At 40.7% G+C, this 14,859-nt stretch overlaps 1 protein-coding gene across 1 annotated transcript in view; it reads left to right on the top strand.

The window, feature by feature from the left end:
• The window catches only part of ppp2r5a (protein phosphatase 2, regulatory subunit B', alpha isoform), a 38,693-nt gene that overhangs the window by 6,863 nt on the left and 16,971 nt on the right, over positions 1–14,859 (top strand). Inside the window, exon 2 of the mRNA XM_070987156.1 lies at positions 9,964–10,160. Coding sequence (XP_070843257.1) covers positions 9,964–10,160 — 197 coding nt within the window. The remainder of the gene's footprint in view (positions 1–9,963; positions 10,161–14,859) is intronic.

Consider the following 14,859-nt stretch of genomic DNA (forward strand, 5'->3'; position numbering starts at 1 on the left):
TGTGCCACACAATCTGTTTCCATCATGTCTGCCAGCAGATGGTAGATCGATAAATAATTTTCCAGGAAAAAAAGGGACAAAGCTTTTGTGATGCACTGTGATGCCGTTTGTGTCCTTGTGTCTGTGGCTGTCAGTGTCATAATTGTCGCCTCCAGCAGGTTCAGGTCTGCCTCCACCTTTTTGTACGAAACTGCTGCCTCTGCTTTATTTTGTGCTGGCAGTCTGCTGTCTGAAGACATGGGCTGTGCTCTGATAATGACCAGCTGCAACTAGGGCTGGGCGCCATTGCATAATACATTTTTATCATGGAATGGGTGGTAAAGATGTATACCACAGTATATAATTTTCCCCACATAAATTCAGTGTGTCATGTTGAATGGGGTGCAGAGATTTGCGTATAGGGCTCATTCATTCTGTTTAGCTTATGTACTTCACAGTGATTGTGGATGCAAAATTTCATACATCATGAAACTTAAGAGCTCCTTATAGTGTACAGCTGTGTGTGTGTGTGCGTGTGCTTGTGTGCTTGTGTGCTTGTGTGCGTGTGTGCGTGTGTGTGTGTGTGAGTGTGTGTGAGAGAGAGAGAGAGAGAACTGCTTTACAACTTTCAGATTTTAAGGTGAAATGTTTGCAGCTTGATGCAACTTGTAGCAAATGCAGTTTTTCCACCATTGCTGGGAAGCCATCTCTTTTAGCTGTTTTTATGGAAACCACATTTTGACATAGATGTACAGTTATGTCGTGTCCTTCCACCACTGGCTTTCTTAAAAGGACAGCAACTAATTAGTAACTCAAGCAAGAATGTCTTAGTTGTGGTTTTTCGTTTCCCACCGCAGCTGAAGCTACTCGTGTTGAAAGCAGAGCACATTCTCAAACATTTCTCGAACTTGCAGAAATGTTTCCTCATCGTTTGGGCCTGTCTGTCTTTATCTTCTCACCAATCGTCTATGAGCATACAAATTATGTGTTTTATCTTAACAAAGGGACTGTATGCTCACTTATTAGGGTTAGTTTAGTTGCAGTGACGCTGCACTTTGTGTGGCACGTGCTCTACCAGAATAAATGATGAAATCCATATAATGGTATGTTTGTGTCATCTTCAGCATTGATGGGGACACACAGCATGGAGTCATAACCTGTAGCTTCTGCACACCTGAGAGTAAAAAAAGGCTAAGATATAGTGAGCAAAGATTGGTATCACTGTACAAGATTTGTTGTGTTAAAACTCATAGACTTTTTCTTTCTGGTGGAACATGTATTACAAATTGTAATGGTGTTGTCTTCCTCTGAAATTGTAAAAATAAATAAATAAATAAAAACACCCACACAGGTGACAATACGTTTGGCTCCCTAGTCTGTCCAGGTGCAGCTATTTGACGTCATGAGCACAACAACAGCTTGCTCTGTGTTTGTTGGTGAATTGCAAAGCAACCTTTAAGTCAATGAAAGCAGGTGGAAAGGGTTAACACTGCATTTTGCTACTCTGCAAGGACAAAAGCCTGTGATGACATTTGAATATGCAGGAGAAGGTGCAAAACTCCTTCAGGCATTTGGTGAGGACATGAAAACTAAACAAAATGAATTGAGCATGTTTGCTGTGCTTTTTAATGTGGAAAGCTGATGTGTCAGACAACAGGACGACATCTACCCAGTAATCAACTAATCTTTGTGTCGCTAATTACAAGCACTTGTCCGTTGACTTGAATGGAAAAGTAAGTGCTGGCAGCTTGGAAAGAGGAAAAGTGTGAACGTGTCTTATGGGACCATTTATAATTGATGAGCCAGTGACGTGAAAGCGGACCTTGACATGTTGAAATATACCATTTGAGGAAGGACTAGGAATGTGCCAGGCAGCCGGCCTGCCAGGTTTGTTCACCCTTTTTCCATGCACAGCTCCGACCTCCTTGGCCAGATCACTTGACATACATCTTCCTCAGCAACTGTAACACATGCTCAAGTTTCAGAGTGACCTGTAAAGGGGATGTGAGTTAGACGGCACGAGTAGTTTCTCTGAGACAGGCTGGATTACTGTTCACAGTACAGTATAGAACATCTCGAGTTTGATTCCTTTCCAAGGATTTCTCTCATGTTTTGATCATCCTTGAACTGAGCAAAGAGTTGTAGCTTTCTGCCTTTGTGCTTATGTTTTTTGTGTTCATTTTAAAATGAGCAGTGGTACCTTGAGTGTTGAATGGGCTGTAATTATTAACTAGCATACAGTGAAGCCACTTGTTTTCATTGGTTTGTATTTGATTCTTAATTACCAATAACTTTAATTAGCCTCTGACCAGTCTATTTGAGTCCAGAATCTTGTCACTGTCTCCTTAAAGATGATCTTAAACACCTCTGAATGATGGCTGGTTCGCTACTGAGGCTCCCAGTTGGGTAAACAAACTTATTAACCACAGCTGTTACTTATTAGCGTTCTTCTGTTGGCTGATTGGCTGACAACAGCTTTCAGTTTACTGCCCTGTTTTCCTGCCTTTCTTATGTCCTATGGTATGTTTTTGATTGGACTTGTTTGCTTGTTACCATTCATGCAGCTGTTCAGCCCAGGCCTGATGGTTACAGACAGCCAGGGGCGCATAACGGCAAAAGATGGCATTCCTTTAATTTTTATTTTGAAATTTGACCTTTGGTTTGGATGTGGGAAAGATGAAATAGTCAAACTATAAAGACTTGTTCAAATTCAAAATTTGCAGTCTGTGAGCACATCGTCCAGTTTGAAGTAGTTTGCCTTGTGGTCCAGCAGAGGGTGTTGACCTCTTGACCTCTCTATTGACTACAATACAGGTTACTTTTTCAGTTGGACTTCTGAAAGCAAGTTTTCATACATACGCATACAGTTTTAGCTCTGAATCAATACTCTTTTATGTGTGAGGCAAAGTAATGGTTGAACATGGGCTAAAACTTAATGTGTTAACCACATGACCTCTTATACACACAGCACACAAATACACCCTTCTAACAAACCTAAAGGTGAAAGCTAACAGAACGTTTATTATCTGGAGCTACACGCTTGGAGAGATACTGGTATCAGTATTAAGCTTGAGATCATTGCAGAGCTGCTGTGACTCAGTTTTTTTTTATTGCATTTGGTCTTTATTCACTGTTATAATAAAATGCAAATGTATTTATCATTTTTAGTCCTTAGGTCTTTTCTCAGTGGAGTAAATTTACTTTGACCGTAATATTTACTTAAATTTTCTGTCTTTGTCTGTCTGTTTGTAACTTACATGAAAGACCCTTTAAGCTGCTTGTCGGTTGCTGTTGTGACATACTGTGCCAGCATTATTTTAATGTACACTCCAAACAAATGGGCAGACAAGTCTATAGTATACATGTGGCACCATCTTACCCAACCAGTTCAGCAGCTGCAGTATGACCCGCGTGCCATCACGCCTGTCATGCATTAGTGGTCACATTTGGCCTACAGTAGAGTGTCACTCCTGTTTTTTCACAATTCAGCAGTCATTCTGCACATGCTGAGGCCCTTCATATGTCCTTCAATGTGTTTAAGAAGATTTCTTTCAATGTTGTGACACCAGGAATGCTAATTCATTCATTTATTTCTCATATCTTGGTTGTAAAGACCGTATGTCTGTCAAACAGGCAGGAATTAAATCCCAACCAGTGTAGACAATACTGGAGCCTTAATAAGAGCACCTGCAGATGTAGTACTCTAGGGCTGTCGTCTCCTACTGTGAGTTGATTGCTGGTGCTCCGAAAGTCATCTGATTAGTTTATCCATTAGTTTCTGGACTTTTCACCTCCCTCAGATCTATGTAAAATATGCATAAGTGTAAATTATCATCTGTTTCCTCTGGGTTGAGCCTCTCAGGCAAGTCTTGCTCCAAGGCTGCATATGGTATGGATGTCTCTTTGGCTAGATTGGCAGACTGTACCCTAAGCCATGGTCTTTGCCTTGATGATCAATAATTTAAAACACTGGTTGAGCTTTTTGAGGAAAAGTTTCTCCGTGCTCCTTTAAAGCAGGCTACAGTTAAAGAAACCATTCTTTAAATTAGACTTTTTTTTCTGACCGGTCAAGCTGTTTTCAACCCTCTCAATCCACTGGAACATTTGTGTATCATGAGTTTATATTGAGATATTATTCAACTCATTGTACTCATCTGTGGCTTGAGAGTGAGATTTGTTTGTAAAAAGTACATCAACCTGGCTGTAGAAGCATTTTAAGCCCATTTGTGCTGGTACAGGCAAATCATGCTTAACACTGAACAGTGGCGTCCGAGACTGTGCAGGACTAATCTGTCACTGTTCGGAGGTCACCTGACCTGCATACTTCCTTCAGTTTGTTTTGGTCACTTTCCGCTTGGCTATAGTTCTATGAAATGTTGATGGATCAGGGATTAGCGTAAAGCAGTTTTGACGCGGTAACCTTCGGATTTCTGAGGTAAAATATAAATATGTTTGTTGTACATTTAACTGTGACTCGGTCAAGACCCCAGTGTTTCTACCATCATTGTGATTAATTTTTTGTGTTCACATCACACTACAAATCTGTCCTGACAGTTGTGCCCAAGCATTGGCTGAAACACTCAGACGAACCTACATAAGCATTCAGCCTTGATGTGGAGATTTGATATATTCACTTACAGCTTGAAAGATGATTATACATTGAGAAAATACTTTCCTTCTGTTTAACCACATTTTGAACTGAAAAGAGATGCGAAGCGCTACTGAAGAATGTAATCAAAATGCAAATGGGGGTCAGACACTTAACTCTAGCTGCGCAGTATCAATAAGCCATAGCTCTGAAAAATATCTTTTCTGCACTTCGCTTTTGTCTGCTTGTAACACTGCACTATCTTAGCAATACAAAAAGTTTATTATGGCAAGTTTCTCTTTAAACTTTACTCTTGCAAATCTGACTTGGAAAAAAAAAACTGAGAGTGCATTATTGCCACAAATGCACCTTGTCAGTGATGCTTCTGTTTTCCATGGCTGTTTGCCCTCTGCTGTAGGAGAAAGCAGCAGAGCACTGTTTATCCAGTGATGCCACAACACATCGGTCATTCAGCCATTTAAACAAGGGATGCTTAAATGGAAAAGGGTTGCATAACTACAGTCATCTATGACGATGCAGATATTGTTTCAACGTTATGCTCAGAAAGCTCCTGTTTTGCAACCTGTGGAGCCTTATTTGGACAGGTTTAGTCTTTCTAAATAATCTCCGGTAAAATACATTTGTTCCAGAATATGCCACATAGATGCCTGCTGTTTGCTGTTGTGTGTGCGTGTGCATGCAGCCCTGGGTCTCAAAGGACGTGGTATGTTGTCACATGGTATGTGGACGTTCTTAGAATCTTGTACAAGTACAAGACAGTCCAAACATCCTAAACATTCGACAGAAAATCTCACTGTGTACACTAACGAGAGTTGTCATGGTTATAAATCAGTGGATGCACGTAATTTTGTACTTAGTGCTGGAAGGGATGTTTGTCTCGTGAAATATTGAAATACTTCAGCTCATCACTCAATGAAATGTGCGCAGTTTAATGCACAATACTTCATCTTTAGTCCCGCTCACCATAGCCCTCTGCATTACTGTTAATGTTTTCAATCCCTGCCTGCACACACGTCAAAATGGCTTCACTGGGTTTCCAACAGTGATCAACAGAAACAAGGTACACCAAAGCAGAATTTCCGGAGTCTGAACATGTAGTGCGTTTACACAGCACATTACTCAAATTTGAACTTAGTTGCAAACTTTATTGAAAATTTGCTTTGTCACTGTGAGTTATTGTGCCTGAGGACTTTACTGGAGGGATGACCACTCTTCTTTTTCAAAGATATATGAAAGCAGGGTGCTGTCTAACATGTTGGCTTAAAGTCTTGGCCTGCATATGCATTATTTGGCTATCTGCTGGCCACACCAGAGCCCCCAAAACTTTGACTGTTGCCTGCAGAGGTTAGATAATAGCCGATAGGTACTGAGATTGGGGGGTAGCTAACAACAAACGTGTCAGCTTTTTGGAGGTATTCACCATTTATTATTGCCTTACACATAAAAGAATAAACCCAGTCTCGTTTTACAGCTTCAGTAAACACAGATATCAGATCAGTACCCAGACTCAGGTGTCTGAATTGTATTAGAAATAGAGATTAAAACGGTTAATTGGTTAATTTGCATACACTCACACATGCACTCTCAGCTAATGGCTTTACTTAGCCTGGAGCTAACGGTTACCGTTCTCACTAGTCGAAGCTCAGTGTGGGAACATTTCCTCCAGAAAGGCAACAGAGTCAAATATAAATTGTGTGATGCCTCTCGTCAGTTTAAGAGTAATACTAACGTTATGATAAGCACCTGGCTACCATGTCCAAGGATGGCTCGCAGCCAAAGATTACATCACTGCTATCACTGCTGCAAGAATGATGTGCGCTGGTCTGATGCCATCACACAGTTGGTGTGCTGAGATGACATGTTGCCAATCAATGTGGTAGAGGGCGAGGGATTCAAAGAGCTAGTTAGGTACCTTGAGCCTGAGTACATTATGCCAGTAAGAGCTACAGTGATTGAACGCGTTGAAAAACACTTTGAGCAGATGGATGAGCTAAAAGTCAAGCAAATCGGTTCAGAGAAGCTAGCTCTCACCACCGCTCTTCATCAGTGCTATGATGAGTGATGACCCTCCCCAGATTTCAATGTCAGCACATGAAAAAAACTTCATTTCGGCAAATCATCTCGATATGCAATTATAGGATTTGGAAATAACAGCATTGTACAATGTGCAGCCTGCCAAGCATGCTTTGTTCTGCAAGTATGGTGCTTAACAAACCCCAACATAGTATTTGACTCATAATGACACATCAATGTGGTATTCACCCATGTGCAGTACACTGAAAATATGACCAACATGAAATCAAACCCAGAAAACATTACGACTGAATAGCTTGTGCAACATTTGGTTCCACGTGACAGCGGTTGGAAACATCTCAAATTTGTGTTGCTAAGTGCAGAGCAGATGAGCTCATGCGTTTCTCTCCGTTTTAAAGTTTATCACAACAGACAAAGCTGCAGCATGTTTTAGGCCTTAGTGGATGCAGTTTGTGTTTGTTCTTGGATCTTATTCCACTAACGGTAACGTGGTTGAAATTTGTGGGTGATGACTGCTCACAGAATTGTGCAGAAACCGTTCAAGTTCCCTGTTAATCTGTTTTACTACATTTGGCTTGTAACGTTATCTAATGGCTTCGGGCTTAATTGCCGTTTTGGCGAAGTGATGCTTCTTGTGTCTGTCATTTGAGGTCATGCTATCATCTCTAAGACATTCTAGCGGTCAGTAATGAATGGTAAAAGCTGTAATTCAGGGCTCCTCTAGTCATAGAGCCCCTCTCAGTAGAGATGCTTCTACTCAAAAGATACAGTTCAACTCTTAAGGCACCAGTACCAGCAGAGATCAACTGAGACACAATGAAGACCATTTGTGCATTTGCACAAACTCACTCTGAGCATAATTACACATCTTGTGCTGTATCTGTCTCTCCTTTTAACGCTGCCACTTTCGTACTCATGTCCATGTGTGGTTATGGAATTGCATGTTATTGCATCTAGGTAATTGTTTAAGTGATTCCTGGAGTTATGTGTACGATACAACAGTCAGAATATGCAACGCAGGGAGATTGCTTTTGTTAAGTACATGAAATGCATGTCCTCATCTTACATCCAGTGTCTGCTGCACTGTGATGCCAAGATAGAACGTTTCATGTGGGAGTGAAGGACTCCTACTATGGCCGTCAGATTTACATGACCATTTATTTCTCCGAAGCAAAATCCATGTAGATCTTTGACAGCTTAATTTATTTGGAATTTCTGTCTGATGTCTCAAATGTTTTCTTCTTTGTTTTTTCGTATTTAGTTTCACAGTTATAATGGAAATATTTCCCTTCCTTGCTGAGAACCCTGAGGAGTTTGTGCACTCATGCATCTGTATCTGAAAGGCAAAAATAGCTTCACATTGGGAAAGCATCTACATGTCAGACTCTTAACAGGCCCTGCCATTCATCCTCTCGGGGGGATAAAGACAATTCCCTGTGAAGAAAAATAAAATTGTTTTTTAACATTACTCCAAAAGCGTACTGAAAACACATTCTGAATCTGTGAATATGTTGTTTGCATGAAACAGCAACGGAGGCCAAGTCTGACCTCTTATACGTGACCATGACTTATCATTAAATGTGGTGCGTGTATACCATATGTCAGTTTCTGAACTTGCAGGAAGGAAATGTGAGCTATCCATGTTTCATGTTGTAACAGCACAATCAGGCATCACAGTCCATTTTCATCTCTGGTTCCTGCCTGGTATTCAGTCTGCCCTTTGAATGTGGATCCTTTGAGATTCGATACTTTGGAAAATTGGCATTAAGGCAAAGAAGTGCATTAACAAGTCAGCTTGGTGTACTTAAACTCAGATGCTGAGTTCAGTCAGAGCAGCAGCAGCCAGTGGTCTGACCTGCAGAGTTCAGTTGCGTAAGTACTCCGTCAGCTGTCAACACCACTGGAACATTTTCAGTGGGTGTGAAACCCATTGTGAATTTTTTTGGTTGTCTGACGGTGTGTTGCCCCTATGCCACACTATTTAATGGGTAATGCCTTTCCAGTAGCATAATACCGCTCAGTAAGAAACTGATACTTCTTATCCTGGCTCCTCTTCTTTTGCTGTTAAAATACACTCCCTGTAGCACTGGAGTGTGAATGCAAAAGTGTGTTTGTGTCTTCTAGGCCTGCAACAAATGACTTTTCACAATCAATTAATCTGTTCATTGTTTTGTCCATAAAATGTCAGAAAATAGTGAAAAGAGGCCATCATAAGGGCCAAAAGTGATTCCGATTGCTTGTTTGTTTTCACACCAACAGTTCAAAGCTCAATATGTGCATATCTGCACATTTGAGAAGCTGGAACCACAGATGCTTGGCAGTTTTGCTTGAAGAAATTACTCAAACGATTAATTGCCAGTTAATTTTATTGTCGATCGGCAAATCAATTAGTGAAGTAATTGTTTTAGTTCTGTTGTATTTTAAGGTAGTATTGCGTGTCAGTATTCTTGTAATTGAATGTCAATGTAGCTATATTGAGAACTACTTCACCTCACATGCATGTGACTCAAGGTCTGGTAGAGATGGGAAACCGCCCTGATGCTCATGTTAATGAGCTAATAAGCGATCCAAATGTTTTACTTTCAGTTTACACAGAAAAATGTGCATCGTTTTAATGAAGACATTTATTAGCACCTCGATGTCAACAAGTGTCATAGATGGCACCTGTATTTGTGTAACCCTCAAACCTTTGGGGTATCTGGTTCTGGAGGTGTAGTAAATCAGACCTGCAGTGCTGGTTCCCTTAACTGTGTCCCTCTGCTACCAATACAGACAGAGTCCTGTGTCTGCGGCGATGAGCTGCTGCTGTGTTGGAACAGAACATCACTGTACAGTGTGTCACTGCATTTTTGGACGGCTGCCAAATGCTGTTTATAGCTTAGCTCAGGTCAAGTTTGACAGCTCTAATAACCCTGAATGCACTCACCGTCTAATCCATAAAAGGCTTTACAATCAAAGCTGGGAATGACTGCGCTGCCTCTGTGTGGCAAAATACATCGGTGTATTGTGTCTGTCGGCCTTTTTGTCCAGTTTAGATGCATAATATGAACAGTTTAGGACATTTATTTATTTTGTGTCCATGTGTCTTTAATTCCTTTCATTGATGATTTGAGTAGTTGAGGATGTTAAAAACAACAATTAATCTTAAGATGAGCCCCATTAAAACGCACTAAAAAACACACATTTCCTACTGTTCTGCACAAGCAAATCTCACCACCTAGGGGAACAGTTGCAGCTGTCATCCCCTCTTGTCTCATCTGTTTCCACAGAGAAATAGATTGTGCATTCTAGTGTGTATAAGTAGTGAATCAGTGTATTTCCTTTCTTTTGTATAATTCCAGATGCCACCCCCACAGAGCAGCAGGAACTGTTCATCAAGAAACTCCAGCAGTGCTGCATGCTCTTCGACTTCTTCGACTTGGTGACAGACCTGAAGAGTAAGGAGGTCAAGAGGGCCGCACTTAATGAGCTTGTGGACTACGTTTCCACCAACAGGGGGGTGCTGGTGGAATCTGCGTACCCAGAGATCACGGATATGGTGAGAAAACAGATATAAAGGGCTTTAATTTCTTTGGTGCCTCCTTCACTTTATGCAGCCATTTTAGATTTTGCAAATAAATTCTGCACACACTGCCCAAGGCAACAACAGCAGCAATTAATCACCATTACCAGTGTTTATTATTAAACAGAAAAGAAGGCTCCTCTCTGTGTCACTGTGCAACAGTCTGTGCACTTGAGCAGGATTAAAAAATGGAGGCTGAATGTGTGTCTAGACAGGGTGTGTCATGTCAGCAGAGTGTGATCATAATAATAATAATAATAATACAAGAAATGCAGCTCACAGTGCTTTACAATGAAGAAATGACATGAACCAAATGCTTCAGGTAAAAAAGAAATAGAATGGACGGAAAAACAGGGATAGAATCATTTGTATAAAACAAGTAGGGAAATGAAACCCGCTTGGTAATAATAGTAAAATTAAGTTCAAAATAAAGAACAGTGAATGCAGCTGTCGTTAATTGCAAAGTGCTTTACATAAACTATGTCACTAACACCTATCGATAATAATAACAAAGTAACAAAACAACATTTTGATTTGGGTCTTGATGCTGTTTTTGTTGCTCTTTTTTTTTCCAGTTTCCTTCCAAAACAAGTTTGATTTCGAGAGGTGCCGTGTGTCACCATTACTTGTGTTCTCTACTAGTGGTAGCTGCAGTTGAAAGCTTATATGATGACATCTAACCATTTTTTTTAAATATTTTTTTTTTGGAATCCTAGCCACTGCAGAGGGAAAAGTACTGCTAACCTTAATTGCTTGTACTGCAGCTCATGACCCATCTTATTCACTGTGTAAAATGAACTTTTAACCTCAGTTAAAACCTAAGCATCCCTCACTAAGCTAAAGCCAGTGTCTGTCACGCAAGACTTCCTGTAGCTGTTTCACAACAAACTCAACACACACTTCTCTGTGTTGAAAAGATTTTGCTTGCTCTTTTGAGCTTTTGTGCATTTTCCAAACTCCAAGAAGCGGTGTTCTTCTGTGGCGGTGACACGTGACATCCTCATCCACACATCAAAGCTTATTGTAAAAAAGTACTTGCGTTATTAAAGAAACAACTTTGAAATACTTAAAACATTGCTTGAATTTTACTCAAATGTTCCTTGTTGAACTAGAATTTGAGCCATTAGGTCCATTTAAAAGCCACACATCATGTCTCTGTCAGTCATTATTTACATGACAGCGTGTGTTACTGCGAATTTGCAAGCGATGCGTATCTGTGCTTCTTGTGGTTGTCATCAGTGTCTGGTGTGATTGTAATCAGGGTTCTGTCGTCATGAATCAGATGTATTTTTAGAAGTCTGGAAACATGTTTTGCACATGTTTTGCACTCATCACACGTGGGAAATATTCAGAATAGCAACTAATGAGAAAGTCACCTAGTTGCATGTGAAAATGAAACTTTAGTACCTTATCTCAAGTTATGTATATCTCAGGTTATTTTGAGATACACAGTAAAAGCCAGAGCGTAGAGATTAATGAAGGTCAGGGTTCCGTGATAAACACACTGACAGGAACAAAATGGTCTGTTTGAAAACCAACCCAACCCTCTGCACAGCATCTTTAGCCAACATGGTATAGATTTGTGTTGATGGAGCAGGTGCCCTGAGCAGCCTAGTTTCCTCCTACAGTACAATAATGACTCATGCGCAACATTTAGAACACAGCAGTCAGTACTGTAGTCAGTGCTGCCGTGATTCACTCCATACAGCAGATTATCATGATGGATACGAGTGAGCACATCCACAGCTGAGTCAAGGAGTCTTCAGATTATTAATGGACTGTAGGCACTAATCCATGTCATACATTGCAACCATTGATTTAGGATTCAGTTTGTCTTCTAAGGTGTTTTACAGGTGAAGATAATGACTTTGTTTAAGCAGATGATATGCACCTGGCAGTCTTGGCAGTTGTTGAAAGTATGCTCTTGCACTGAATTTCTGCAGAAATGTTTGATGCATAAATTTCCAGAGTTTAGGAGACTGAAGGTCCTATTTTCATCAAACAAGTGCAATGACGTGACATCTCTAACAGATCATATTGTTGCTGGATGAGGCAGAGTGGCACAATATGAACACATTAACAGCCAAAGGCAGATGGTGTCCGGTGGTTTTTAATATGTACAATGAGTGAAATGAATGCACAGAAAATGTTGATGAAGCAGTTTGCGTGATTGCATCACACCAATAGAATTTCATTTTCAGTTCTGTAGCATCTCACATCATAAATGATTGCATCACATCGTTTCATTTTGGTGTCACGAAAAAACACGAAACGCCACTTTTGCTAAAAAGAAAACTGACACAAAAGCCTGTTGAGTTTTTTTCTGGATCCATTTGTCTCTAACTGCACGTGTTGAATGCTGTGCGGCGCAGCTGGTCTGATTACAGTGATCAAGAAATAGGCCATTTCCAGATAAGAAGATAAAAGTCGTAAACAGTGACAATGCTTGTAATCAAATGCCAAAAAAACAAATAATTGCTCCTGTATAAAAGTTTTCTCTGGCAGTCTTAAGCCAGCTCTGGGCACTGCTGCCACAGTTTGAATGTTGGCAGCAGCAGGGCAATGTAAACATAGAAGAGGAGGGTAAATACAAAGTTGACAGCTAAGAGTGTCATCAACTTACATTTAATGTCAATGTTTAAACAGGTACAACATCTGTGTTTAAGATACAGTATGTGTTAGCAACATCCTGCACCCTGTTATTGTGCTGGTTCCACCCTTAAAGCAACCAGAAAAACACAGCGAGGACATCATTTTGACTTCAAATGGAGAGTCTGCTCGCAGAGTTGTGGCTGTTGTGAGTTGGAGCTGCTGATGCCACCAGAATATAAATGAAACTCTACCTCTACCTACCTCTAACTCTACCTACCTCTACCTTTACTTTGTCAGGAGTTGTTAAAGCTCTATCAACAAGCTCAGCAAACAAACATAGCAATCAAATATGGGTCATATTAAGAGAAACACAAAATATAGGTTCTTTTTTAAATTTTACTTGTTACCATCGTACCATTGTATTAATATATTAAACTAACCAGAAGAAAGAAATAGTTCATTTGCAATTAAAATGGTAGATTAAGTGCATTCATGTATCACTCTTCTTGTCTACCAACCACTCAACACATACCACGTTCACCCATTCACACACACCCGGACCAATTTGGGGTTCAGCATGTTGCACAGGAGCTCTTTGACATGCGGACCGGAAGAGCCAGCATCAAACCGGCAACCCTCTGATTGGTGTATGACCCGCTCTGCCTCCCTTTGTTTTGATGTGGGTGTGAGTGAAGTATGTTTTGATCTGAAGCATTTGAAATTCTGTTTTATGCTTTTTCAATCATGATGTGGCCGAAAACTGGCAGCCAGAAAAGTGCACAAATGAAAGCATGAGCAACAGGTCATCCACTCGATAGTGAGCTACTTAACATGTAGTAGCTTGCATGCACATTGCACATCAGTGATCTCTGAGGGGTGTAAGGATGGAGTAGTTTAAATGCATGACTCCAGCTGGTATTGTCAGCGGTTTTTCCCAGTAATCTCATTTATATATTCAGGGCAGAACGGAGGGACATGGGTCGAGCTCAAGAGAAAATCCAGTTCATTGCACAGTGTCTGTGCTACAGACAGACTTCTGAATGAGGTTAGACAAATAGCAGCTGCACTTTCAGAAAGCTGGCTTGATAATAGCTCTCCCAGATACTCCATGCTTGGCATCACATGGTAATGAAGAGGTGAGTGTTCAAAGTGCTGCCTATTATTCTGCTGCAGTGAGGGCTGCTTTGATCACTGAGGTTGTTAGGAGTACAAACAGCAAGGTTTCTCATCAATGTAAAAGGAGGTTTTGCCTCTTTTGCCATCTCTGTAATTAGTGATACAGTTATATGATAGAAAATCACTTCTCTCAGACAGATTTGATTGAATTCTTCCTTTTCAGTGCCAGAGATGGGTGAAAAGCCAGCAGGGTTTGAGAAAAAGTGCATCTATGAGCTGTAATTCCCCTTTTATTCGCTTTAATTCCCACCTTTTTCATCCTTTCTGCTAATGCTGCACTCAACTCTTGCACATTTTCCTCTATCTCACTCCCCTTCTCCCCCTCTGTCTCTCTCATCTTGTGTGTTGCTAGGTGTTGGTTGCTACGAGTGTCACCCTCAGTTTGACCCCATACAGAGCTGCAGCCTCCCTTGTCATCAGCAAGCGTATTCAGGTTTCACTTACCGTCTTTTAGGAACAACCGTTTAAGGATCTTCGTGCATTACTTTGACTCACACTCGTACACAAATCAGTTTCCTTTTTCCCTGCGTGAGAATTTCTCACACGCTTCCCCTGTTTGCTGTCCACTCACAATATTGTCTTACTTTTGTTTGGGGGCTCACAGTTTGTTTAATGACAGTTCCCATAATTTAGGGATTCAAACATGAAGTATAATGCTGCCATGGAGCCACTGAGTTAGCTGTGGGCTACAGCTTGGGCCCTGTTTTTCTCTATCTGTCTACATTTGGGTAAACCGGCAACGTTGAAGCATGCTGAACTAGCTAGTCACAGTTCCTGCATGTAATATGGATGGATGTACAGAAAGTCATGGGATTACTTTGATACTGAAGAAAACTTTAAAATGTTCCGAAGTTAGAAGGAGCGCCTTTTTTCTGTGATTTCAAAGCAGATTTCTGGATGATAATTT

Source organism: Chaetodon trifascialis, chromosome 19 (assembly GCF_039877785.1).
Source record: "Chaetodon trifascialis isolate fChaTrf1 chromosome 19, fChaTrf1.hap1, whole genome shotgun sequence".
Classification (NCBI taxonomy): Eukaryota; Metazoa; Chordata; class Actinopteri; order Chaetodontiformes; family Chaetodontidae; genus Chaetodon; species Chaetodon trifascialis.